The following is a 27,739-nucleotide window of genomic DNA, read 5'->3' as shown; positions in this document are numbered from 1 at the left end:
CCCTTAGCGGGAACTGAACCCGAGACTCTCTGGTCTGCGGGCCCACGGTCTAACTGCTGAGCCAAACTGGCTAAAGCCTGAAGAAACATTTTATCAATACTTAAACAGCTTGTTCATTCTTTTCTTATGGCCGAGGAGTATATTCTTGTATGGATGTATTAAACATCCCTAATGAGATATATTTAAGTTAATTCCAATCTCATATACTTTTTAAGATTATTTTATTTCATGTTATATCTGTAAGATAATATAATAATCTTATAAAGAATATCTAGCCCTGGCCAGTTTGGCTCAATGGTTAGAGCATTCGCCGGAGGACCAGAGAGTCCTGGGTTCGGTTCCCGCTAAGGGCATGTACCTTAATTGCAGTTTGTCCCCAGCTCTGGTTGGGGTCATGTGGGTGGCAACCAGTCAAGATGTCTCTCTCACATTGATGTTTCTCTCTCTTCCTCCTCTTTCCCTCCCACTCTATCTGAATGCAAAAATGTCCTTGAGGGAGGATTAAAAAATATATATCTATAGGATAAATTCCTAGAAGTGGAATTGAGGGGGCCAAAGGATATATATCTGTTTATATATGTTTACAGTATATATAAATTATAAATCAAATAAAATAATAACAGTTAGGCTTTGAACCAAACCAAGAAGTAAAGCCTTCTCTATCTTCTTTATAAACTTACATTTCAGTGCTTTTCTAAAATATGAGGTTAGAACTAATAAATGTTATCTCAAAAGCTGTCTTTGTGTGTTCACTAAAAATCACCACATCCTGTAGCAATAAAACATTCACTACCAGAATATGGTTGGTAAAAATACACATCCATGAATCCATAGTAATAATAAGACATACATACATAATTGGAGAAAAAGGGGAAATTGTTCCCAACTAATAAACACAGATGAAATGACAAACTTAGAAAATCACCATTTGGTAACCATTTCAGTGACAAATGATTCAGGCAGAAATTATAAGTGAATGCTAAAGCCAGTGGATTATCATTCGAGAAGTAACAGGATATTTACATAATATCAAAGTGTTTGCCCAAGACACTATTATAAAAGGGAAAACTAAAACTTTACAGTGGAGTTCAGAAGAAAATTTCTCAGTGGAGAAACCTAGTTGACACTACCTTAATTAGATGATCAGGTTAACATCATCAATGGGACACAAAGAGATCACATGACATGAGCTAAAAAAAATCACTTCTGGGATATTGTAGGCAAAATGCATAGCCTATATCTAATCATGAGAACACAGCAGATAAACCTAAATTAAGAGACATTCTTCAAAATAACTGCCCTGTATTCATAAAAAATTTCAAGACTGTAAAAGAAAAGATTGACCCCTGGCAGGTTTGGCTCAGTAGTTAAGAGTATCAGCCTGTGGACTGAAGGGTCTCGGTTTCAATTCCGATCAAGGGCACCTACCTGTGTTGCAGGTTGGATTCCAGGCCCTGGTCAGGGTCATGTGGGACGCAATTAATTGATGTGTCTCTCTCTCACTCTCTCTCTCCCCCTCCTCCCTCCCACTCTATCAAAAAAAAAAAAAAATTAATGGAAAAATAGCCTCAGGTGGGAATTAATAAACAAGCAGAAAAAGGATTAAGGCCCTGGCCCGGTGGCTCAGGTGGTTGGAGCATGCTCCCATGCACCAGAAGGTCTGAGGGTTGGATTCCAGGTCAGGGCAAATATCTAAGTTGTGGGTTCAATTCCAGTGGGATGCTTATGGGAGGCAATCAATTGATGTTTCTCTTTCTCTCTCTCTCCCTCCCTCCCTCCCTCTCTAAAATCAATTTAAAAATGATTGAGGAACTGTTCCAAATGAAAGAAGACTAAAAAGACATGACCAGTGAATGAAACTCCTGATCTGCAATTTTCTTTTCCTATAAAGAACATTACCAGAGCAATTAATGAAATCTAAGTAAGGTTTGTACCTTGGACTAACAGTGTTGTATTAATGTTAACTTCATGATTTTGATAACTACTGTGATTAAGAGAATTCCTATTTTTAAAGGTAAAAAGTATTCTGCCTGCAAATAACTCCCCAAGTTCATAAAGAAAGAAATATATATATATATTTGTATATATATATGTATGTTGTGTATATAGAGAAAGAGAGAGAGAAAGAGGAAGAGGGAAGAAGGGGGAAGAGAAAGAAGTAATAAATGATAAAGCAAATATGGTAAAATGATAATATTCAAAGGAATATGGGTAAAAAGTATATGAAAATTATTTGTATTCTTAATTTCTGAAAGTCTAATTCTGTTAAAATAAAAAATGTTTTTAATCATCAGAAACAAGTAATGTTCATAATGGAGGCTAGACTGGAAACTCCCTATTTGGAAAACAAATGTAGGTGATAAAAGCCAGAATACTGGTTTCTCTGAAGACATGTGCCTAGTAAAGGGCATGAGGGAACTTTGTAGGGTACCAGAAATGTTCTCTATTTTGACCTGGAGAGTGGTTATAAATAGGTACAAATATAAACATTCATCACGCTGTACACTTACAATCTGTACACTTTACTGTGTGTATATTATAGCTTAATGAAAAAAAATTAAGATTATTTATTCTAATCATTCAAATGATAGATTATGTACATCCTGCTGTGATGCAACAGGAAAAACCATTATGGAGTGTTCTTGGGGGAAAAAAAAAAGGAACAAGTTAAATACCACTAGGAAACAACCACATTCAGAATATGGGAAATTCTATAGGACAAATGAACGAGTTTTGTCAATAAATAAATGGCAAAAGAAAGGGCCTATTAACATTTTAAAAGACTAAAAAGATTAGATAGATGCAATGTACGCACCTTGTTTGGATTCTAATTTTTTAATTTACTTATTCTCACCGGAGGATATTTTTCCATTGACTATCAGGTAGCATGGGAGGGAGAAAAAAGGGAGAGAGGGAGAGAGAGAGAGATACATCGATGTGAAAGAGACACATTGATTGGTTGCCTCCTACATGACCCCAGCCAGGGCCAAGGATCAAACTGCAACCAAAGTACATGCTCTTGGCTGGAATCGAACCCTCAACTCTTTGGTCCTTGGACCAATGCTCTAACCTCTAAGCCAAACTGGCCAGGGCTGAATCCTAATTTAAGAAAATCACTATAAAAAAATTTTTTTTAAATACCTGGAAAAGTTTGAACATGGACTAGAGTAAGGTACTGTAGTTGTTTCTAAAGTGTTTCAGATTTATACTAAAGTATTTCAGGATAAAATAATATTATGTTTGAAATTTGCTTTAAAATAGTTCAGCAAAAAGAAATCATATAGATTCTCTTGTGAAAGAGATTCTTTTCTCAAGAGTGAAAACCACCCGTACTATGAAAGAGTTCTGGACTCCATGGTTCTGAATTTATTAGCCTGATGACGACACTGGAACTTATTTTTAGCTCATTGTTTCTCATAAAACAGTTGTTCCTATTCTGCCTTCTCCACATAAGTATCATTGTGAATATAACTCATGATGTATTAAAAAAGTACTTTATAAGTTCTAAAGGACTGACAAATGAAATGTATAATGTTAAACTAAGAAAAAGTCAACCATTACTGCACAATGACTTGATGCTGCTACTCTTTAAGGTACTTCATTGCCATTTACAAAGGTAAAATGAACAAGTATTTGATTTTTAACTTGTATTTGGTCCTTGGTGTTTTGGTAAACTCTGTCTTAGGAAATCTTGTTCAATGAGTGGTAGCTTCCCTCCTTTGCTTGATTAGAGAATGAAATGACTTGGTTAGTCAAAAAAAGCTGGTTAACGCCCTCCTTTCCCTTTTCTCCTATTACCCTGTCCCATTGCTTCCCTTTCTAAACAGGTTAATCCTATAGCCATTAAGCTGGGCTAAGCAAAGTAGTTGCCCATACCCAGGTGGCCGAGAGGGTAGATGCTGCCCAGTTAGAAGCAGGGTCAGGAGGGCATCTGTGCTCACACTGGGGAATGGACTGAAACAAGAGTCAGAAACCCAAGCTAGATGAGTGTTTCTGTACACACGGTTGATCACTGCCAGGTACCAAAAGCTGAAATAGTGGAGACGGGAGAATGTGTGGGATAGAGGAAGACAGTGATAGCAGTGGGGAAATGGTTACATACAAGAGGATTGATTAAAAAATAAATACAGTGAGGAAAATGGAACCAGTTTTCTCACTGTCAAAAAAGAAAGTTAAATATAGAAAAGGATTAGACAGGAAACCACAAAACCATACTAATACAAATAAGGAACAGACATTTATATGATCTCAGAGTAACCCCTCACAAGGTAATTAATTGTAAAAGCCAATTAGAGCCCTGGCCGTTTGGTTCAGCAGTTAGAGCATCGGCCCTCGGACCAATGAGTTGGTTCAATTACAGTCAAGGGCACATACCTTGGTTGCGGTTCGTCCCTGGCCCTGGTTAGGTCGTGGGGGAGGCAACTGGTCGATGTGTCTCTGTCACATCGATGTTTCTCTCTCCCTCCCTCCCACTCTACCTAATGATAAATGGCAAAATATCATCAGGTGTTAAAAAAGGCGATTAGAGCCCTGGCCGGTTTGGCTCAGCGGTTAGAGCGTCAGTCTGCAGACCAGAAAGGCCCGGGTTCGGTTCCTGCTAAGGGCATGTACCTCTGTTGCAGTTTGTCCCTGGCCCTGGTTGGGGTCGTGTGGGTGGCAATCACTCGATATGTCTCTCTCTCTCATGTCGATGTTTCTCCTCTCTTTCTCCCTCTTTCCCTCCCGCTTTATCTGAAGATAAAATGCAAAAAAGTCCTCAGGTGAGGATAAAAAGAACCCCCCCCAAAAAAAACAACAAAAAAAAGACAATTAGAGTAACTAACTCTACAGTGGAAAAGACTGGCAGAAACCACATTAATCAAGTGACTGCCATATCTTTAGAAATGGGACAAATCAAAATTGTACACTGACAGTGATATTCCTACCAAAAAGCCACAACCTGAATCTAATCAAGAGGAAAAATGAGACAACCCTAACTGAAGGACATCAACAAAGTAACTGGCCTGAAATCTTCACATGAAAGTCAAAGAAAGCTAAGGAACTGTTCCAGACTGAAGGAGACTGAAGGAGGGGTGATTTTGCTGGACCCTCTGCTACACTGAGGGCATCACAGGGACAAGTGAAACAACTTGAAAGGAGTTTGAAGATTAAATAGTAGCAGCGTACCAATGTTCATGTCCTAGTTTTGGTGGTTATATATTATAGTTACATAGGTTATATTGCATATTTCCTTTTTTTAAGGAAGTACACCCTAAAGTATTCAAGGTAATAGGGTGTCATTTTACCAACTTACTCTTAAGGAGTAGAGCAAGTTTCTTGATATTGTACTTTGGAGCTTTTCTGAAGTCTGAGATTATTTCAAATTTAACTTTATTGCCCTGGCTGGGTAGCTCAGTTGATGCTCAGTTGATGAGCATCATCCTGATAAGCCAAAGTTGGGGGTTGGATCCCCAATCAGGGCACATCCAACCATCAACCAACCAATGAATGCATAAATAAGTGGAACAAATCAATTTCTCTCTCTCTCTCTCTCTCTCTCTCTCTCTCTTTCTCCAAATTCAATAAAAATAAGATATCGATTTAAAAAGAGACATCATGCCCAGCCAGGGTGGCTCAGTGGACTGAGTGCCATCCCATGGAATGAGAGGTCCTCAGTTCAATTCCCAGTCAGGGCATAGGCCCAGGTTTCAGGCTACATCCCCAGTAGGGGGCGTGCAGGAGGCAGCCGATCAATCTTCTCTCTCACATTGATGTTTCTATCTCTCTCTAAAATATCAATAAAAATATATTTTAAAAAATAACAATGGACATCATGAGAGGTTGCTTCCCCGTATGTCTCTGGTGCCTTTCCAAGCTGCCTCCCCACTCTGGAGCCTGGAGGGAGAGGGTCCGAGGATAAAGTAGAAGCGAGACAAGAACTCCATCTCCTGGGTCCACCTCCCTCCTCCCACCCCAGTGGACTCTGAACTGAACCAGCCTACTCTCCAGATGTGGAGGAAGAAGATGGCCAATGACTTCAAATGATGCTGAGTAATGAGAAGGAAGGAGAGAACCTCCTTGGGGAGATGCAGAATATGACCGCTAGAGATGCAATTTTTTGCACTTCCTCATTAGCTTCCTGACATTCAACATCCTCCATGAAAAGTCATCTTCCAGGGTAAAATAAAAACAAATGACTCTGGGTCTTTAGAGCCCTGGAGAACCCTGAAAATAAAGATTACATGCTTGTTGGGAAAGGGGAGGGGCTTTCACTGAGACTTGTGTGCATGATGTCACAATCAGCTTTCAAACCAAGAAGGATGCATGATTGCTTCCATCAGGGGTTGAAATATTATTCTCCAAGGGCTAGGAGAGATATATTCTAAGAGGTAATTAGAACTGGTTGAAATACAGGGCTGTAAATGAGGGACTGATGAGATTTTACAAAAAACAGATCATAACTCAACCTTCTAATAATTTTTTCTTTGGAGAAGGTCAGCAAAGCTATTAACAAGGGAAGTGGGCATACGGAGTTCTCCATCCCAGCCTGTAACTGAACTTCGAACAAAGTACCTTCGTCAGGACTCAGACTCTAATTACTTGAGCTGACTGTCTTTGCTCAGGAGCAAATGCTGAGGGGCTCAATGGGCAGCCAAGCTTCTGATTGCCCTTCTGCACCTCCCTAGCTCTCTTCCCCAAAGGGATAGGAACAAAGATGCTGACAGGTTCATTTTTCCAGGCACCATGGCCAAAAATAGAGCAAATTATTACAAAGATTAAAGTCCCCCAGATCCTAGTAGCATTTTCCACACTGAAAAAAGGAGATGAGATTTAACAGTGCCTCTGTCATCCTGTCCTCTGCCCTGAGACATGGGTAACATGTCAACAGAGACCGTGTGGCCATAGCAGGATTTAAAAGGGCAACATCCCCAGTGCACCCATTTGGAAACATAAAGCTGGATAATTAAACAAAAACAAAAACAAAATAGACATCATGATACTTTACTCCTAAATACTTCAGCATGCATCTGCCACAAATATAAACATACACACACACACCAGGACATCTTCCTTCACAACCACATCACCATTATCACCATGCTCAAGAAAATCATCAATTTAGATCATACAACACATGTACCATACTCAAATTTCCTCTTTTGTCCTCAAAATGTCCTTTACGGCTGTTCCCCCCCAATCCATTCAAAGTTCATGCACTGCCTCTGCCAATCTAGAATATTCTCTACCCCAACTCTCCTCCATCTCCACTTCTCTGTTCTTCCACTCCTTTAAGGACTCCCATCTGGTTGTCCTACATAATGCCCCATATTCTAGATGTGTCAGTTTCCTCAGGTTAGATTCAGATCAAAGACTTTTTATCAAGAGCACCACACAGGGCTTGCATCCCACTCATCACTTTAGGAAGCACATGTTGGGCAATCTCAACACTGGACTTGCCAAGCTCAGCCACTCGTAAATCACTTTCTTTTCAAGGCCTATCCTTATCTTTGTAATTAACAATATATAATCATTTGAGACTATATGGATATTTTCATTCCCCAACCACCTTTCCTTTTTTTTTTTTTCTTTTTTTATCCTCACCTGAAGACATTTGCGTATTTATCTTCAGATAGAGCGGGAGGGAGAGAGGGAAGAAGAGAGAGAGAGAAACATCAATGTAGGAGAGACACATCGAATGATTGCCTTGCGTACGACCACGACCAGGGCTCCAACCAGGGCTGGGGACAAACTGCAACCAAGGTACGTGCCCTTAGTGGGAACCAAACCAAGGCTGATGCTCTAACCACTGAGCTAAACCGGCCAGGGCTCAACCACCTTTCTTTTAATAGTTTTAGATTAACTGATGGTTCAATTATCAATTATCACATTGATAATTACAAAACAGTGATTTATTTATTTTTAATATAAATAAATTTTTTTTAATAATTCCTCACCTAAGGAATGCTTTTATTGATTTTAGAAAGAGAGGGAAACATTGATATAAGAATGGAACATCAATCAGTTGCCTCTCACATGTGCCCCATCTGGGGATCAAACCTGCAACCTGGGTATGTATCCTGACAGAAAATCGAACCTGCAACTTTTGGCATACAGGACTATGCTCCAACTGACTAAGGCACACTGGCCAGAGATACAAAATAGTTATTTTAAAATTCTATTACTCCTTTCACATTTATTAATTGCATTATTCTGTCTTTCACTTTTTTCTGTATTTTTAAAAAAAATTTCTATGGACTCATAGATTTTTTGTTGTTGTTCAGATAGAGCGGGAGGGAGAGAGAGAGAGAAACATCGACGTGTAAGGTACACATCAAGTGGCTGCCACCCACATAACCCAACCAGGGCTGGGGACAAACAGCAACCGAGGTACGTGTCCTTAGTGGGAACCGAACCCGGGTCTCTCTGGACCGCAGGCGGACGTTCTAACCACTGAGCCAAACCGGCCAGGGCTGGACTCAAAGATTTTTATTTCTTAATTCACTGTGTTACTATCCATTGTCTTCATTATCTATCATTTTTTTATTCTTAACTTGTCTCCAATGTGGTCTCTGGAAGTCTCTTCAAACCTGCTCCTATGTCCTTCTGACATTACCCCACTTGCCTTTGAGTACTTCCTCACTTTCCAATATTCAGTCACTTCTCCAAGGAGCTCTAGTCTTTTTTAGAGAGAAATGGTATTTAGAATTCACTACCTGGATACTGAGTGTGCTCACTGCTACCAGGATGCCATTTTAACAGGTTGGTTTTAAACTCTTGTCCACTGTATATATCACAATTTTAATTAAGACTTTGTAAAATATCTTAGGGTTGTAGTTACTTCCAAGCCTGTAATTTTAAAGTTCATTAAACGAAGATGTCATTTCTCTTTGCTCCTCAATTTCTGTTTCTCTTTTAATATTTTTAAGATCTACATAATAAATGATACAACAGGTCGCCGGTTTAATTTTCAGTCATGGCACATGCCCAGGTCACAGGCCCAATTCCTGGTGGGGCATGCACGAAGCAACAATTAATGTTCTTTCTCATCAATGTTTCTATCTCTCTCTCCCTCTCCTTCCTCTCTCTCTAAAAAATCAAGAAAAAAAAATGTCTTAAAAAAAAAAAAAAAAAGAAACACAGGTTACTCAGAAAATGTAAATGATTAAAAATGCATCCTGTCTGGAAGGAAATTCTGACACAAGCTATGACATGGATAAACCTTGAGGACATTATGCCATGTGAAATAAACCAGTTACAAGAAACAAATATTTATGATTCCACTTATGAGATACCAAGGGTAGTCAAATTCACAGAAAAAGAAAATAGAATGGTGCATGCCAGGGCTGAGAGGAACAGGAAATAGGGAATTATTTTTAAATAGGTATAGTGCTTTAGTTTTGCAAGATGAAAAGAGTCCTGGAGAAGGGTTGCACAAAAGTCAATGCACATAACATTACTGTACATTTAAAAATGGTTAAGATGGTAAATTTTATGCTATGCACATTATATCACAATAAAAAAATTTTAAATGCATCCTTTTCAACAATTAAAAGATAAATAACTCAACTAAGAAATGGAAAGAAATAGATATTTCTCCAAAGGAGATATACAAATGGTCAATAAACACATGAAAAGATGCTCAACATTATCATCATCAGGGAAATGCAAATCAAACCCAGAATGAAATACAGTACAACTTCACAGTTACACGGATGAATAAAATAAATAAAGCATACAATCACAAGTACTGACAAGGAAATGGAGAAATTGGAAACCTTGTACATTGCTGGTGGGATTGTAAAATGGTGCAGCAACCTTGGGAAAAAGTTTGGCCATTCCTCAAAATGTTAAACATAGAATTCCATACACCATATCATATTCCAAGTATATACCCAAGAGAATTGAAAATATATGCATACACAAAAACCTGTACATTAATGTTCACAGTAGCATAAATCATAGTAGCTACAAAATGGGAACAACCCAAATGTCCATCAGCTGACAAATGAATAAACAAAATGTGGTATATCTGTGAATGTAATATTATACAGCAATAAAAATAAATTAAGTATAATGCATGCTACAACATAGAAAACCTTGAAAATATTGTGCAAAATATAAAAACCCAGTCACAAAAGACTATATATTGTATGATTCTATTTATGTGACATGTCTAGAATAGACAAAGAAACAAAAGACAGATTAGTAGTTGCCAGGACCTGGGCAGAATGAGGGATGAAAATGAACTGCTATTGGGTACAGGGTTCCTTTCTGAGGTGATGAAAATGTCCTGAAATTAGGTAGTAGTGATGTTTACACAACTCTGGAATGGACTAGAACCCATAGAACTGCATACTTTAAATGTTATTTTTTGTTATTATAAATAACGTGCCAATGACTATTTTAAATGGGTGAATTTTATAGTATGTGAATTATATCTTAATAAAACCGTTATTTTTTGTTTAAAAAAAAATGCATCCTTTGCCCATAGGGTTACTGCCATGTTTTGTTTGGCAGTGAACTAGACTAGTGTCTAACTCAGCACCAAATTTCAAAGGGAAAAAAGCAAATCATATAGTATTTCCCTCAATATCTAAAAACATACTCCTCCAGTCAATTTCCCAAACAGGCTGCATACCAATTCTCCAAAAACACTTGTAGGGTTAAGTGAATGCTTCTATGTAAACCTTCCATTTTAGGTAGTAATTCAAACTGCCGGCAGAAATTTTAAGACTATAACATTTTTAAAATACCATTAATTTATTTAAATAGGTAATGTATAATAAAGCCATTCCTGTTCCATGGCTTAAAAAAAAAAAAAGACGACAAAGAAATTGATAACATACAGAGGATGCAGAGTGCAACGCACATCTCACTTTCACTCCTGGCCCCTCTAAGTCATCCAACTCTCTAGCTCAGAAGAAGTATGTGTTAGTCTTATGCCTATAGGAAGACATGTGTCCACAAGTGATATATTTGTGGGTTTGTATATAAAAAAAATACTCTAAATACCCTTCTGTACTTTACTTTTATACTTATTGTTTCCTGAAGATCTTGCCATATTCATACCCACAGAGCTTCCTCACTTAAAAGCTTCACAGTATTTCACTGTATGGATATACTATAATTTATTAACCATCCACTATTAGCAGATGATTAGTGAATATTATTATTTTTGTTATTATAAATAATGTGCCAATGACTATCTTTAAGTCATTTTACATTTGTACAAATACATTATGGTATAAATATCTTGAAACAAAACTGGAGAGTCTAAGGTATATTCCCCATTTAACAGATTGCCAAATTGCCTTCCAACATTATCAATGTACTCTCCCACCAAAAAAAAGTATGTGACTCTCAGTTTCCAACACAAGGTATCAAACTTTTTGGTGTTTTTATTAACTCTCACCCGAGGATACTTTTCCATTGATTTTAGATAGAAAGGAATGGAAGAAGAAAGAGAGAGGGAGAAAAACATCAACGTGAGAGACACACATTGATTGGCTGCCTCCTGCACAACCCCAACAAGGGCTGGGGATCAAACCTGCAACCCAGGTACATGCCCTTGACCTGGAATTGAACCCACAATGCTTCGGTCTGAGGGCCAATGCTCTAACCACTAAGCCACACCAGCCAGGGCAAGGTATCAAAACTTTTTAAAAATTTTTAATTTTTCAATTACAGTTGACATTCAATATTACATTAGTTCAGATGTACAGTATGGACATTACTAAGTGATCCCCAATAACAAGGTATCAAACTTTTTAACCTGATGATCTATCTCGTAGTTGAAAAATGGTATTTCACTGTAGTACTAATTACGTTCAGCAATTTACTAAACGTATGTGAAGATGACATCTTTTTATTTGTTTATATGTCAATGCCATTTGTATTTCTTCTTCTATGAACTATCATTCTTGTGCTTTACCCATTTTCTTTTGGGCTTACTGGTCTTTTACTTCTTACTTTGCAGGCTACATACATACACGGATATGTGAAAATTTGACCTATGCTTTTTAAAAAAATTTTTTTTATTTTCACCCGAGGACATTTTTCACTCCTAGCCCCCTCTAAGTCATCCAACTCTCTAGCTCAGAAGAGAGTATTGTTCAGATAGAGTGGGAGGGGGAGAGAGGAAGAGACAGAGAGAGAGAAACATCGACATGAAAGGGACACATCAAGTGGCTGCCACCCACACAACCAAGCAGGGCCGGGGACAAACTGCAACCAAGGTATGTGCCCTTAGCGGGAACCGAATCTGGGTCTCTCTGGACCACGGGCCGACGCTCTAACCACTGAGCAAAACTGGCCAGGGCTATGCTTTTTTTTAAAACCTGTGCTGTCTTATGTATTACAAATATTTCCCTCAGTTTTCTTCTTTTGATTTTGTTTATAACATTATTTCTCTCTGCAGAAACCCCAAATTTTTGTGTTGCAAAAATAAGTTAGGCTTTTTTTTTTAATCCTCACCCGAGGACATTCCTCCATCTTTGTTCAGGTAGAGTGGGAGGGAGAGAGAGGAAGAGAGAGAGAGAGAGAGAGAGAAACATCAACACGAAATGGACACATCGAGTGGCCGCTTCCCGCACGACCCCAACCGGGGCAGAGGACAAACCGCAACCGAGGTACATGCCCTTAGTGGGAACCGAACCCAGGTCTCTCCAGACCACAGGCCGACGCTCCAACCGCTGAGCCAAACTGGCCAGGGCAGGCTTTTTCTTGAAAGTCAGGTTTTCTTAATGGCTTCTTAGTCTTTTGTCATGTTTTAAAAATAAAAATAAAAAGTCTTTTCTATTCTATGTTTATAAGTAATTTTCCAATATTTTTCTTCTAGTATAATTATCAGTTCATTATAAAAGTGTAGAATGTACTTTCTTATAGAGAAGGCTCTAAGCATCGGCCTGCGGACCAGAGAGTCCTGGGTTCGGTTCCTGCTAAAGGCACATACCTCCAGTTGCAGTTTGTCCCCACCCTGGTTGGGGTCATGTGGGTGGCAACCACTTGATGTGTCTCTCTCACATTGATGTTTCTCTCTCTCTCTTCCCCCAACCCGTCCTGCTCTATCTGAAGATGAGTGCAAAAATGTCCTCGGGTGAGGATTAAAAAAAAAAGAAGGCTCTAAGTTTAAATAAGAGCTTCTTCAACCTCAAATACTTGCAGAGAATCAGAAAAGCTATTTTCCTTTTCACCAAAATCAACAGAGTACTCATAACTGAGAGTTAAAACCCCAAAAAATTCCCAACAGATTAGAAGTGCTAGATAACTTCAAATAGGTCCTTCTGAAAGTTATATAGCTGTAGAGCTGCTATACTTGACCCGTACCTAATGAATTTTCCAAATAAAACCTGAAATAATATTCACTTTGAGATTTCTATATGATATGCCCATTATTTAAAATATTATCTCCCTTAATTAAATAAATACCCTTTTATATCCAATTTTTACACAATTAGATATTAATGACAACCATCAAAATTTTAATGACTGTTTCTACCAAGGAGTTTCTTCTTTATAACTAAAAGTTTAAAATTGTCTTTAACCCATTTTTACCAAAGAAAATGATTTTAAAAGAAAACTGTGATCATGTGATCCATTAGTACCCAAATGACCAAAGTTAACTTACCATGTGTGGAGCACTGATTGTTGCTTGGAAACCTGCAAAAGAAGAACAGAACTACTGATACATTCAGCTGTAAAATCATACTAAATACTCCATGCCATTCCTTTTCTAACATCTATAAATTACTTTTCATAATAATTTTCATTTTTATGATCACAAGAAAACAAAACTTTTATTTTGTACTTTAATGTCATGCAGCAGTTAAAATTAGGAAATCCATTCATGCCAAAGGCTACTGTGCTCTTCCAGTACAACAGGCCCACTACTTTTAAAGATCTTCTCCTGTATAGTTGGTTAAGAAAGGAAGAATTTCAGTAAGTTGAGTTGATAAATTTATGACTTGTTTTCACTTTAGATTTATAAAAATAAGCTTCCATATAATAGGTATGCAAAATCTTTGCAAAATTAAACTGCTTCATATTTTTGGCAAGTTAAAAATAAACTACAGCAACCAGCAAAGTAGCTTAAGAGACTAATAAACCACTTCAGTTTACTTTTTTTATACTACTTATCACCTGATGTAAATTCACACAATCTTTTCTTAGTTTTTAGCTTTTCATTTTTTTCTTCCAGGGCTGTTTTCTCTAAACGTATTTACCTGCTTCTGCATCTGAAGCAATTTTCACTGAGCGGTGGTAGCAGGTGCCTTCGGGGTTCAGAAGCTCCCCAGGATCTTCTCTGCTGACTGTCACAGTGCTTCAAAAGAAGAAAGCATGGCAGCTGGCCGACAGAGTCCTGAGGCATTTCTAAGCCTCAAAGGCGCCCACTGCCAAGGCTCAGCAGTTCAGCAAAAAACCTGCTTCAGGAGAAGGAGTTAAATATGGAACTTTCTAAAATCAAGCACAAGTCAAAAAATTCAGGGCAAGTGAAGCAGAGAAGTCGGAAAGAATTTAAGAACACTTATTTCCTTTAATACTGATTATTAAAATTGATGTTAATGAAAAAAACCAAACTTAGTCAACATTAAGGCCCTGAAAGAAAACTCAGCACTCAGCTTAAACTGTAAATTTTTATTAAAAGTATATTTTAAGAAAAATTGTTTTAAAAATTCTTTATATATATGAGAAAATAGAAAAGTTACTTCACATACATATAACATTTTATTTAAAAGGCATAAAATTGAAACCAGCAAGGTAATAATATCTGTGCTCCTGTCTGTTTTTACTTACAAAAATTATAGAGTAAATGAGTGAAAAATGTGACATTTTCAGAAATCCAAAGCTTACCTATTGATTGTGGAGAATCCATATAAGGGTTACACTTTGCATAGTGTGAGCGGTCTGTAGCCAACATTACTTCAAATACTTTATCTGTCTTGATGATTCCATTTTCTGAAATGAATGAGGCAATAATTTTAGGCTGGGAATAAGATTATCAGATGTATTTTAGAATAATTATTTTGGCTTCACTGTAGAGACTGAATGGGAAGAGAATAAGATTGGAAGTTGTCACAATGGTCTATGTAATCACAACCTGGTCTTTACTGATGACAGTAAGAATGAAGAAAAATAGAAGGATTTGAGTCATATTTGGAAGATAAGGGTGGGACAAAAGTAGGTTTCCAATTGTTCATATGAAAAATAATACAATAAGCAATAATAACACAAGAATGTTTCACATACTTACAATCGTAAACCTACTTTGCCCCACCCTGTATATACCTGACTAAATTTGGAAGAGAGAGAGAGGGTAATGGTTGAGATGCTGATGTCATATGTAGATTTGAGAAATCCTGGAGAAGGTCAGAGTTAAGGAGGAAAAGGATAACTGATTTATTCAGTTAGAGACTATGGATCACACAAATGGAGATATTCAATAGTCAGTTGAACATATGGATCTGAGGCTCGGGAAGGAGATCTAGGAGAGATACAGATTTCTAGTTACATAGACGGCAACTGAAGCAACGAAAGTGAACTAAAGTTCAGAAAAGATCACACAGAGAAAAAAAACAAATGTAAACATTTAAGAGAGATGCAAAGGAAGTGGAGCCTTCCAAGATTATGACAAGAAGCAACCACAGAGGTGGATACAAATTAAGCAAATAAACTGACAGAATCCAAGAGAAACAAATTTTTCTAAATGTAAAGCAAGGTCAATAACATATATATTTGGTTCCCCACCTATCAATTTTTTAACATTAAATATAGTATGTTAAACTCCAATAACCTCATGGTACCATGCATATAGTTAATTTTTCAATAAAGCCTTTAACTCATTTTTTTTCAATAAAATCCTTATTCACTCAATATGTTTTTTTGTTTGTCTGTCCTAACTCAAGCAGTCAGACAGCAGAAGTTCTTCACTCAATATGTTAACTGACTATCTAATACATACCAGACTCAGTGCTACATGCTTAGGATTATAAAAATAAACAAGATAGCATAGCTTCTGTATTCAAAGATCTAAAATCTGTAGGATTAAATGTATCAACGGGACTTTAACCATTCAGAAATAAAGTTTTCACCAAAATAGGTTTTGCTAAAAACTATTAAATTTTGCAATTAAAATAGGTGAATGATATGGTATGGAATTATACCTGAGAAAAACTGCTTTAAAAACATTAGCGGAATAAAGGACCTATTCGCAGAAAACTACAGGTCATTGAAAAAAGAAATAGAGGAAGATATAAAAAAGTGGAAGCACATACCCTGTTCATGGATTGGAAGAATTAACATCATTAAAATGTCCATATTACCCAAAGCAACCTATAGATTCAATGCAATCCCCATCAAAATACCAATGGCATACTTCACAGAATTAGAAGAAGTACTTCAAAAGTTCACATGGAACCAAAAAAGACCTCGAATAGCCACAGCAATCTTGAAAAGGAAGAACAAAGTTGGAGGGATCACATTACCAGATTTCAGGTTATACTACAAAGCCACTGTAATCAAAACAGCCTGGTACTGGCACAAGAACAGGCATATAGACCAGTGGAACAGAACAGAGAACCCAGAAATTGACCCAAGGCAATATGCTCAATTAATATTTGACAAAGGTGGCAAGAGCATACAGTGGAGTAAGGACAGCCTCTTTAATAAATGGTGCTGGGAAAATTGGACAGCTACATGCAGAAAAATGAAACTAGAGGGTGCCAATGGGGTAAAAAGGTAAAATATCTGTAACAAAAAAATAAATAAAAAATTCATAAAAAAAATAAATAAATAAAGGATTGTCTATTCTAAGAAAAAAAAAGAAACTAGACCATCAACTTACACCCTACACAAGAATAAACTCAAAATGGATAAAAGACTTAAATGTGACTCATGAATCCATAAAAATCCTAGAAGAAACTGTAGGCAACAAAATTTCAGACATCATACGCAGCAGAATTTTCACTGATATATCACCTAAGGCAATAGAAACAAAGGAGAAAATGAACACATGGGACTACATCAAACTCAAAAGCTTCTGCACAGCGAAAGATACAATCATCAAAACGGAAAGGCTACCCACTGTATGCAAGGGCATAACTGCCAATGATATATCAGATAAGGGGTTAATTTCCAATATATAGAGAGTGCTCATACAATTCCACAAAAGGAAGACAAAGAACCCAATTAAAAAATGGGCAGAGGAACTAAATAGACACCTCTCCAAACAGGACATACAAATGGCTAAGAGACATATGAAGAAATGCTCATCATCAATAATCATCAGAGAGATGCAAATAAAAAAAACAATGAGGTATCACCGCCATCAACAAATCATCAAACAACAAGTGTTGGCGAGGGTGTGGAGAAAAGGGGACTCTAGTACACTGCTGGTGGGAATGCAGACTGGTGCAGCCACTATGGAAAACAATATGGTGTTGCCTCAAAAAACTAAAAATTGAACTTCCATTTGACCCAGTGATCCCACTTCTAGGAATATACCCTAAAAAGCCTGAAACACCAATCAGAAAGAATATATATACCCCCATGTTTATAGCAGCACTATTTACAATAGATAAGATCTGGAAACAGCCCGAGTGTCCATCAGTAGACGAATGGATAAAAAAGCAGTGGTACATATACACAGTGGAGTACTATGCAGTTGTAAGAAAGAAAGATCTCTCATCCTTTGAGACTACATGGAGGGACCTGGAAAGTATTATCCTAAGTGAAACAAGCCAGACAGAGAAAGACAAGTTTCATATGATCTCACTTATTTGTGGAATATCATGAACATAACAGTCTGAGGAATGGGGTAGTCCCAGAGACGTGGAAGTGGGGTACAGACTGACAATCCCCAGAAGAGGGGGTGGTGGGGGAGAGATAAACCACAGAAATTATATGCATGTATGCATGAACACTGGACATGGACAACAAACTGGGGACAGGGCAGGGAGGGAGAAGGAGGGGGGAACCAGTGGGGGGGGGAGGGGAAACATCTGTAGCAAAAATTAATTTATAAAAAATTAATTAAAAAAATAAAAAATAAAAATATTAGTGGGACTAAAGGTGGCAACCACAAGAAGCATTATTTCTGGGGGACAATCAGGTAAACAGGGAAAGGATGGTGCCTCGAGGTGGCAATGAAGTAGAAGAAGGATGAAAATTAAGGATCCTGCAGAAACAAAAGAGTAACAAGATACGTCAATTCTTCCCCTTTTCCACCACTACTATCTATAGCATCCATCATTCATTAAAGAAACTGCAAGTCACCATACTGACAGAAGTTGCTCTTGAACTATAAAAGTGGAATAAAAAAAAAACTCCATTCAAAGCTACTGAAAACAAAAAGCAAATAAAAACATTTCCATTGATTAAACAGAATCTAATATTTAAAACTATATTCCAAGAAAACATAGCAGAAAGTAAAAGTATTACCAAAAACAATCAACTTCAAGACATCCACCAATAAAACTATCAGACTTTACAGGCAAGAAAAATATCTTCAAAGCCTCAAACCAAAAAATTAAATTACCTAATAGGGGTAAAAAATAAATTAGGCAATCAGGTGTCAACCACCAACATTCAAAGAAAAGCAACAATATTGCCCTGGCCGGTTTGGCTCAGCGGTTACAGCATTGGCCTGTGGACCAGAGAGTCCTGGATTCGATTCCTGCTAAGGGCACACACCTTGGTTGCAGTTTGTCCCCAGCCCCGGTTGGGGTCGTATGGGTGGCAACCACTCGATGTGTCTCTCTCATCGAGTTGCAAAATATATTCCGCAAATACATGAGAACATGTGGTACTTGTCTTTTTCTGACTGTTTTATTTTGCTTAGCATAATACTGTCCAGGTCACTCCATGTTGTCTCACAGGGCATGTTGTCTTACATGCAAAAAAATAAAACTAGATCATCGACTTAAACCATATACAAGAATAAACTCAAAATGGATAAAGACTTGAATGTAAGTTGTGAAACTATAAAAATCCTAGAAGAAAATGTAGGCAGCAAAAATCTCAGACATCACACGTAGCAGAATTTTGACAGATACATTGCCTAGGGCAAGAGAAACAATGGAAAAATTAATAAATGGGACTACATCAAACTAAAAAGCTTCTGCACAGCAAAAAAAATCAGAATTGAGATGAAAAGGAAACCCACTGTATGGGAGAACATACTTGTCAATGATACTGTGGATGAGGGGTTAATTTCTAAAATATATAAAGTACTTATACAACTCAACAAAAGACAAAGAATCCAATTAAAAAATGGGCAGAGGACCTGAATGGACACTTCTCCAAAGAGGATACAAATGGCCAAGAGATATATGAAAAAATGCTCAATGTCACTAATCAGAGAGATGCAAATTTAAACAACTATGAGGTATCACCTTACACCTGCCAGAATGGATGCCATCAACAAATCATCAAACAACCAGTGCTGGCGAGGGTGTAGAGAAAAGGGGGCTCTAGTACACCGCTGGGGGGAATGCACACTGGTACAGCCACTATGGAAAACAATAGGTGTTTCCTCAAAAAATTAAAGATGAAACTGCCATTTGACCCAGTGATCCCATTTCTAGGAATATATCCTAAGAAGCATGAAATACCTATCAGTAAGAATGTATGCACTCTTACGTTCATAGCAGCATTATTTACAATAGCTAAGATCTGGAAATAGCCCAAGAGTCCATCAGTAGATGAGTGGATAAAAAAACTGTGGTACATTTACACAATGAAATACTATGCAACCGTAAGAAAGAAAGATCTCTTACCCTGTGAGACAACATGGAGTGACCTGGACAGTATTATGCTAAGCAAAATAAAACAGAAAAAGACAAGTACCACATGTTCTCATTTATTTACGTAATATAATAAACAAAAAAGATCCAGAGACATGGAAGTAGGAAACAAATTGACAAACCTCAGAGGGAAGAGGGGAGGGGGCGGGAAGAGATAAACCAAACCAAAGAACTTCTTATGCATAACCAATAGGCACAGACAACAGTGTGGTGAAGGTGGGGGGAGGAGGGATAAAGGAGGGATATCTGTAATACTTTCAATCATAAAGATACATTTTTAAGAAAGAAAAAGAGCAAGAATGAAGCTGCAGCCCTGGCTGGTTTGGCTCAGCGGTTGGAGCGTCGGCCTGCAGTCCGGAGAGACCCGAGTTCGGTTCCCGCTAAGGGCATGTACCTCAGTTGCAGTCTGTCCCTGACCCTGGTTGGGTCGTGCGGGTGGCAACCACTCAATGTGTCCCTTTCACGTCGATGTTTCTCTCTCTCTCTCCCTCCTTCCCACTCTATCTGAACAAAAAATGAAAAAATGTCCTCAGGTGAGGATAAAAAAAAAAGAATGAAGCTGCATTTTCAAGAAATTCAAGGAAGGTGCAAGACAACAATAAGAAGGAGTAAATGACTGATACAGCCAACATAGATGAATCTCAAGAGCACTAATCTCAGTGAAAGAAGACAGACAAGAAGACTATACACTACATGAGTCCAATTATATCAAATTCTAGAAAAGTAGAAACTATAGTGGCAGAAGGCCAACCTGTGGTTGCTAGGGGTTGCGGGTGAAAAGATGAGATCAATTGCAAAGGGGTGAAATACATTTTCTATATCAGACATCAGCAAATGTCTATAAAGGTCAAAAGAGTAAATATTTTAGGCTTTGCAGGCCATATAGTTTCTATTGCAACTACTCAACTCTGTTGATGTACTGTAAGAACAGCCACAGACAACACTAAATGAAAGGCCAAGGCTGTGTTAAAACAAATCTTTATTTCCAAAAATAGACAGCAGGCTATATTTGGCTTGTGGGTTGTAGTTTGCTGACCCCTGTTCTATTACCATCAGTGTGCTAGTTAAGACTATATTCCTTTGTCAAATTTTTAATATTGTAACCTTAAAATCTGGTGAATTTTCATATAAATTCTACCTCAAACCCAGCTGGTATAGCTCAGTGGATTGAGCATTGTCCCATGGACTGATATGTCCCCAGTTCAATTCCGTCAGGACCCATGCCTGGGTTTCAGGCTCAATCCCTAGTAGGGGGCATGCAGGAGGCAGCTAATCAATATTTTTCTCTCACATTGATATTTCTATCTCTCCCTCTCCCTTCCTCTCTCTAAAAAAAATCAATAAAAAGATATCTATAATAAATAAACAAATAAAAATAAATTCTATCTCAATAAAGCTGATTTTTAATGTAAATGTAAGCCAAAGATTTTATACTCAGTCAAGCTGTCCTTCAAATATTAAGGTTATAGAAAAACACATTTTGCATGTGCAAGAATTCAGGGAATGCTGTACATATGAGCCCTTCCTGAGGAATCTTCTAGAAGATGTGCTTCATCTAATCAAGAGATAACTAGAGAGATATATCAGCAAAAGACACGTATACAGTTGTACAGCAAACATTAAAATAACGGGAAGACATGGGTGGAATAATAATACTTAAATGTCACATGTTCTGACAAAGTAGAAAGAATGCAACTGAAAACAATGGGAGGAGCAAAAAGGGCAAAAGTAGAATTAGATCACTGTCATGTAGGTAATAGGAGGAATCAAAGGACACCATTTAATACTGACTGACCAGATAGGAAACAGTTAAGAAAAAGGTAGGTTAAAGACACTATAAAAGTATAAATACAAACCCTCCAAATAACAAAGTATTTTTTAAAATTAGCAAACAAAGCAGGCACAACAAATAGAGAAACACTGTAAATAGTCATAGACTGGCAAGCACCAACTTATATCATCTTTCCATTTTAAAATATTATAAGTTTTAGACTAAGTAACCCAAATAGAAAATATTATTTCTACACAACTGAGCTTAAGGAAGCTACCTGAAAAGCTATTAAAATAAAACAGTAAAAGCATTTTTTAAGTTTTAAAATCAGAGTAATAATAACAGAGATATCATTTACTGAATATTTACCAGATGCCAGACAAAATCCTAAGAACATTACATATACTGTCTCTTTTAAGCTATGAATTTACGGACTATGAACTATGAAACAATCTTACATTGTCTCTAACAATGTGATAAAGTAAGCACTATTATTACTACATTTTACAGATGATGAAATTGAGTTTAGATAAGAGACTAAGTTGTTCAAAATGACACAGCAAATAAGGCCATTCAAAATGATGTTAGACTCCTATTAACCACTTCCCTGTACCGCTACTGACATATTCAAATAGCTTAGTGACTTCTACTAATTCATTTCCCAAAATAATTCTTGAGTGGTTTATTAGCCCTGAACTCAATTCAAATTCCAGAGAGGTGATTCATAGACTCTCCAGGTCACAGGGGCCTTAGAAGCCATCAAATCTAACTTCATAAATCAGTACTAGGATCTCTAATTGAGGAGTTCCACTTATGTGAAACAGCCCTTTAGACCACTCTAATTATCAGAACACTTTCCTGTATTAAAATGAAATCTCCTTCTTTATAACTCACACGAACCCTTAGTGCTGCTCTATCTGAAACCACAAAGGATATACTAATAGGAAAAAATAAAGAGAAAAATATATATATTGAATTTTCTATCCAGCCAACCTTTTTTACACATCTGAAGACATACCATGATCACTTCAATCTTTCTCTCTTTCAGGTTAAGCAGTCTCACTAAAAAATCCCAATTATTCATCAGTTTTTAAAACCATCATCATATTCACTTATTCATTCCTCTCCAGATGGATACTTGAAGTGACATCTAAAATCAAACACATTGCTGCCAGCATATTCTAGAAATCCAAGTAAATTAAAGAGATTATTACTTCTCTTAAGCGAGATACTATACTTCTATCAAAAGCATGTGAGATTCATTGGCTGCTTTCTTAGTCTATAGAGGTATATGGAATTTACTAAAACCCCTAAATGGTTTCTAAAAGCATGTCACCAGTCATCTATTAAAAAGCTGAACACATCAAGGTTCAGAATAAGCTTTATTAGGCCATTATTAGGTGTTGTCCAAATTTTTCAACACAATGTTATTTATTTTTGCTCACAATTCCGTATTTTGAAAGATACCTCAACCAAGCTACAAATTATTTAGTAAGTTATTAAATAATTTTCCTATATTAAGTAGTCTGACATATACAACTGCCAGTGTCCTGAATATTTCTGGCAAACAGCAAAGTAATTTAATGTTTCACTCTGTGTGTATAGTCTTAATTATGAGTAAACATGCAATTACCATTAGACTTTCTGAAATAGTGAACAGCTTTAGAACCACCCATACCCAATCTTCTTGTACCCTAGGGATCAATGACTCTAATTAAATAATTATAATAATGATTAATGTTGGCCAAAATATGAAACTGGTCCAAATGAGAAGTTAGTAGAATTCAAAAGGAGAGTGCAATAAGCTATAAGCCAAATAGTAAAACACCTTAAAAAAGTAGAGCCATGTCTGGCCGATGTGGCTCAGTGGTGAGCATCAACCCATGCACCAAGAGGTTGCCGGTTCGATTCCTGATCAGGACGCGTGCCCAGGTTGTGGGCCCAATCCCCAGTGGGGGGCATGCAGGAGGCGGCCAATCGATGTTCTCTCTCTCTCTCTCCCTCTCACTTCCTCTCTAGGATCAATAAAGGAAAAAAAACAAAAACAAAAACTAAAAAAAAAAAAAATTAGAGCCATGTTAAGAAAGTATCTGTTTCTTTCATCTTGAGGGGTAAGGAAGGGTATAGAGGAAGATTAATTCCAAGAAAAAAAACAAAAACACTACACAAGAATCATGACTTAGATATGAAGAAAATAAAAAATGGCACAATTTCAAGCAACTGATGAAATGTAAAAAAAAATTCTGACAGTTCTTCTTCAACAATGGATCTTTCATATTAGACAATAATAGCAGGGAATAAAGTGTTGACACAATCATATAATTAATTAATGACAGTTATTGATTTTTAGCACTTAAAATCAACAAAGTACAAAAAAAATTTATTTACAGCTCAGAACAAAATGTAAATGTTTGACAATGTTAGAGCTACTAATTAGTTGGAAAATGAAAGAGATCCCTAATAACCTTTCTACAAAGTAGAGAGGTTAAGAAGTAGTGTCAGTTTATAAATTATGTAACAAGCAATTGAGGTTGCTCTGGCCAGTTGCTCAGTGGTTAGAGCACTGGCTCGTGGACCAAAGAGACTCGAGTTCGATTTCAGTTTCAGTTTCAGTCAAGGGCACATACCTCAGTTGCAGGTTCGATCTCTGCCCTAGTTGGGGTAGTTTGGGAGGCAACCAATTGATGTGTCTCTCTCACTTCAATGTTTCTTTCGCTCCCTCCCTCCCTCCCTCCCTCCCACTCTACCTGAAAATCAATGGAAAAATATCCTTGGGTGAGGATTTTTAAAAAAGGGCCCTAGTTGGTTTGGTTCAGCAGTTAGAGCGTCAGCCCGTGGACCAGAGAGACCTGGGTTCAGTTCCCGCTAAGGGCATGTACCTCGGTTGCAATTTGTCCCCGGCCCCGGTTGGGGTCGTGTGGGTGGCGACCAGCCAATGTTTCTCTCTCTCTCTCTCTTCCTCTCTCCCGCCCGCTCTATCTGGAAAAAAAAAAAAAAGGAAGAAAATTGAGGTTAACGTATATTACTCAAAGTATCACAATGGTAATGACAAAAGAGGAAGCAAAAATTATGAAATAACTATATGGGGAGAGGGTAGGTTTACTGGGTATACTCATCGTCTTAGGAGAAGATCAATAAGATGATGTATAAAGTTGATAAAACAAAAAATAGCAGTATAAGCATGTGAAACATGATTTAAGAGACATGAAGATAACCACAAGAACCAAAAACAGTTAAAAATGGTTCACTCTAAACCAGTGGTCAACCTTCCTAATGCTGCAAACCTTTAATACAGTTCCTCATGTTGTGGTGACCCCCAACCATAAAATTATTTTCATTGCTACTTCATAACTGTAATATTTCTACTGTTATGTCTTAGGCGACCCCTGTGAAAGGGTCGTTCAACCCCCAAAGGGGTCGCGACCCACAGGTTGGGTCTAAACAATGAGTCTGGGGGTGGGTAAGAACACAGCACATAATTGGTATTTTTTCATCACAAGCCCTTCTCTATATTTTATCTTTTAACCATGTATATATATTACTTAACTAAAATTAATCTTTTAATTCTTCTAACCTTATCATAGATAGTGTTTATACAGATGTACTACTACAATGTGTATGCACGCACATGTGTGAGCGTCCTCCAATCAACAAGCTGTAGGTGCAGGGACTCCTTTTCTTTCACAGTAGAATTTTAATAGGGTGCATTATCTAGTTATGTGTTATCTTACAATTAAGTTCTTGCCAACGGAACATATGCAGAGTTATGTATGCAACTTCCACATTATACCCTTCAAAGAAATGGGAGATTTTCTCTTTCCCCAATTTTCTCCCCACCAGCTGGAGTATGGAAACGATAGGGGTAAACCACCTTCGCTCTTGCAGATAAGGGAAAGACTTTAGGAAGTGCAACAAGACAGAAGTAGCCCAGGTCCTCAACACCATGGACCCACCAGAGTAGCCATAAACTGCTTACACTTGGATTGTTACAGGAAACAGAAACAGATAGAGCTATTGTTACATTTTTTAATTGATTTGAGAAAGAGAGAGAGGAAGGGAGGGAGGGGGAGGGAGGGGAGAGAGAGGGGGGGGAGAGAGAGAGAGAGAGAGAGAGAGAGAGAGAGAGAGAATAAAACATCCATTTGTTGTTCCAGTTATTTATTCACTCACTGGTTGATTCTTATGCCCTAACTGCGATCAAACCTGCAACTTTGGTGTATCAGGATGATGCTATAAACAACTGAGCTACCTGGCCAGGGAAAGCTATTGTTATTTTGGTCTTTGTTCTAGCAGCCAAACAGATTACACTAGGAAAATCAGTATAATGTGTAGAAAGGATCTGAGGGAAGGACAGCTGAACGTGATAACCAGTCAGACACTTGGAGGTATATTACTAAGAACCTAGGCTAGGAGAGTATCAATGAAAATAAGGTGAAGGGGATGGCTACAAAAGGCCATCTGTAAGAACTACAGTAAGTTGTGGAATACTGTCGTTTCATTAAACATCGTTTTAGTAACGTTGATGAGGGAAAAAAAATCAATTCCTGGCCAAGACCACTGTCGGTGTGGAGTTTGCACGTTCTACCAATGTCTGCATGGGTTTTCCCTGGGTACTCTGTCTCCTCCTCCCACATCCCAAAGATGTACACATTAGGTTCACCGGTGTATCTATCCCAGTCTTTGTGGGTGTGGGTGTGTATGTGCCCTGTGTTGGAAGGGAGTCTGTGTGTGTGTTGGCGGGGGGGGGGGGGGGGGGGGGGGGGGGTCGGCTTTCTGAACTGCCAGGAGAGGCTCCAGCTATCTAGGACCCTGAACTGGAAGAGGGTGGGACAATAATGATCTTGCTTGTTTTTTTTTTTTTTATCCTCACTTGAGGACATTTTTCTATTTTTTGTTCAGGTAGAGTGGGAGGGAGAGAGAGGAAGAGAGAGAGAAACATCGATGTGAAAGGGACACATCGAGTGGCTGCCACCCGCACGACCAACCAGGGCCGGGGACAAACTGCAACCGAGGTACGTGCCCTTAGCGGGAACTGAACCCGGGACTCTCGGGACCGCAGGCAGACGCTCTAACCGCTGAGCCAAACCGGCCAGGGCTGATCTTGCTTGTTTTTAATGTTTCTTAAATATATGTATAACTCAGCTCTGGCTGGTATGGCTCAATTGGCTGGGCATTGCCCTGTGCACTGAAGGGTGGCCAGTTTGATTTCTAGTTAGGACACAGGCCGGGGCTGCGCCATTTGGTCTTGTCAGGGTGCATGTGGGAGGCAACCAATCTATGTCTCTGTCTCTTTCTCTTTCGCTCTCACTCTCTTTCCCTTCCTCTCTCTCTAAAAAAGTCAATAAAAACTTATTAATAAATATGGCCCGGCTGGTGTGGCTCAGTGGTTGAGTGTCGACCCATGCACCAAGAGGTCACTGGTTCGATTCCCAGTCAGGGCACATGCCCAGGTTCTGGGCCCAATCCCCAGTTGGGGACATGCAGGAGGCAGCCAATCAATGTTCTATTTTGCCGATGTTTCTATCTCTCTCTCCCTCTTCCTTCCTCTCTCTCTAAAAATCAATAAAGAAATAAAATTTTAAATAAAAAAAATAAATAAGTATGTATGTATAGTTCGCATTTATCTTTGCATTTATCTCAAGGTTTAATAGATATTTTGGGAGTCTTTAGAAGTTTGGTGATGTTTTTGTGGGCATAAATATATCATAGAAACTTAATTCTTGTTTATATCAATTAGTTTATGATAAAATTGGTTTCACTGTATGTTGTATTACTTAAAGTCGCAGTTTCCAAGAACCTATAGATGATGTTAAGTGAGGACTTACTGTATTGAGTTAATTTGGTGACAGTCTGAATTAATAACTACTCCAAGATTTTTGATCTGGGAGAATAGAAGTGAAAGCTACACTGACAGAAACAAAAAAGAAGAGAGCCTGTGTTGGTATAAAGCACTAAAAACACAGGTAAAAAAAAAAAGCTGCAGGTGGATTTCGAGCCACATAGAAACTTTATCTAAGCCTGTTACAAAGTTACATCTCAATAAAAGAAATGTTACCTTACAACATTAGTTTATATGACTTGAACAGTTGTTAATCATCTACTCTATATTTCTTCTGACTATCACATGAGAGGAAAAACAACAAATGAACAGTCACCTTTTACTTTCTATCTAGAACGATTAGATAGAGTT

At 37.8% G+C, this 27,739-nt stretch overlaps 1 protein-coding gene across 6 annotated transcripts in view; it reads right to left on the bottom strand.

The window, feature by feature from the left end:
- PCMT1 (protein-L-isoaspartate (D-aspartate) O-methyltransferase) overlaps window positions 1–27,739 on the bottom strand; it is a 77,539-nt gene that overhangs the window by 43,172 nt on the left and 6,628 nt on the right. For 5 of the 6 annotated variants that reach the window (XR_004957584.1, XR_004957585.1, XR_004957586.1 and 2 more), the window contains exons 2-3: window positions 14,830–14,934; window positions 13,607–13,638 (exon numbers count right to left, since the gene is read on the bottom strand). Coding sequence is in view for 3 of the 6 variants with exons in the window: in XM_036247968.1 (XP_036103861.1) it covers window positions 13,607–13,638; window positions 14,830–14,934 (137 nt within the window). In the remaining 3 variants the exon portion in view is untranslated. Of the gene's footprint in view, window positions 1–13,606; window positions 13,639–14,829; window positions 14,935–22,542; window positions 22,731–24,428; window positions 24,450–27,739 lie in introns of those variants that run through there. The other variant, XM_036247969.1, reaches the window with a different exon arrangement.

The sequence above is a fragment of the Molossus molossus genome, unplaced genomic scaffold (genome assembly GCF_014108415.1).
Source record: "Molossus molossus isolate mMolMol1 unplaced genomic scaffold, mMolMol1.p scaffold_m16_p_8, whole genome shotgun sequence".
Lineage (NCBI taxonomy): Eukaryota > Metazoa > Chordata > Mammalia > Chiroptera > Molossidae > Molossus > Molossus molossus.
The sequence above is the reverse complement of the archived record's forward strand: the minus strand, read 5'-3'. Positions and strand labels throughout refer to the sequence as shown.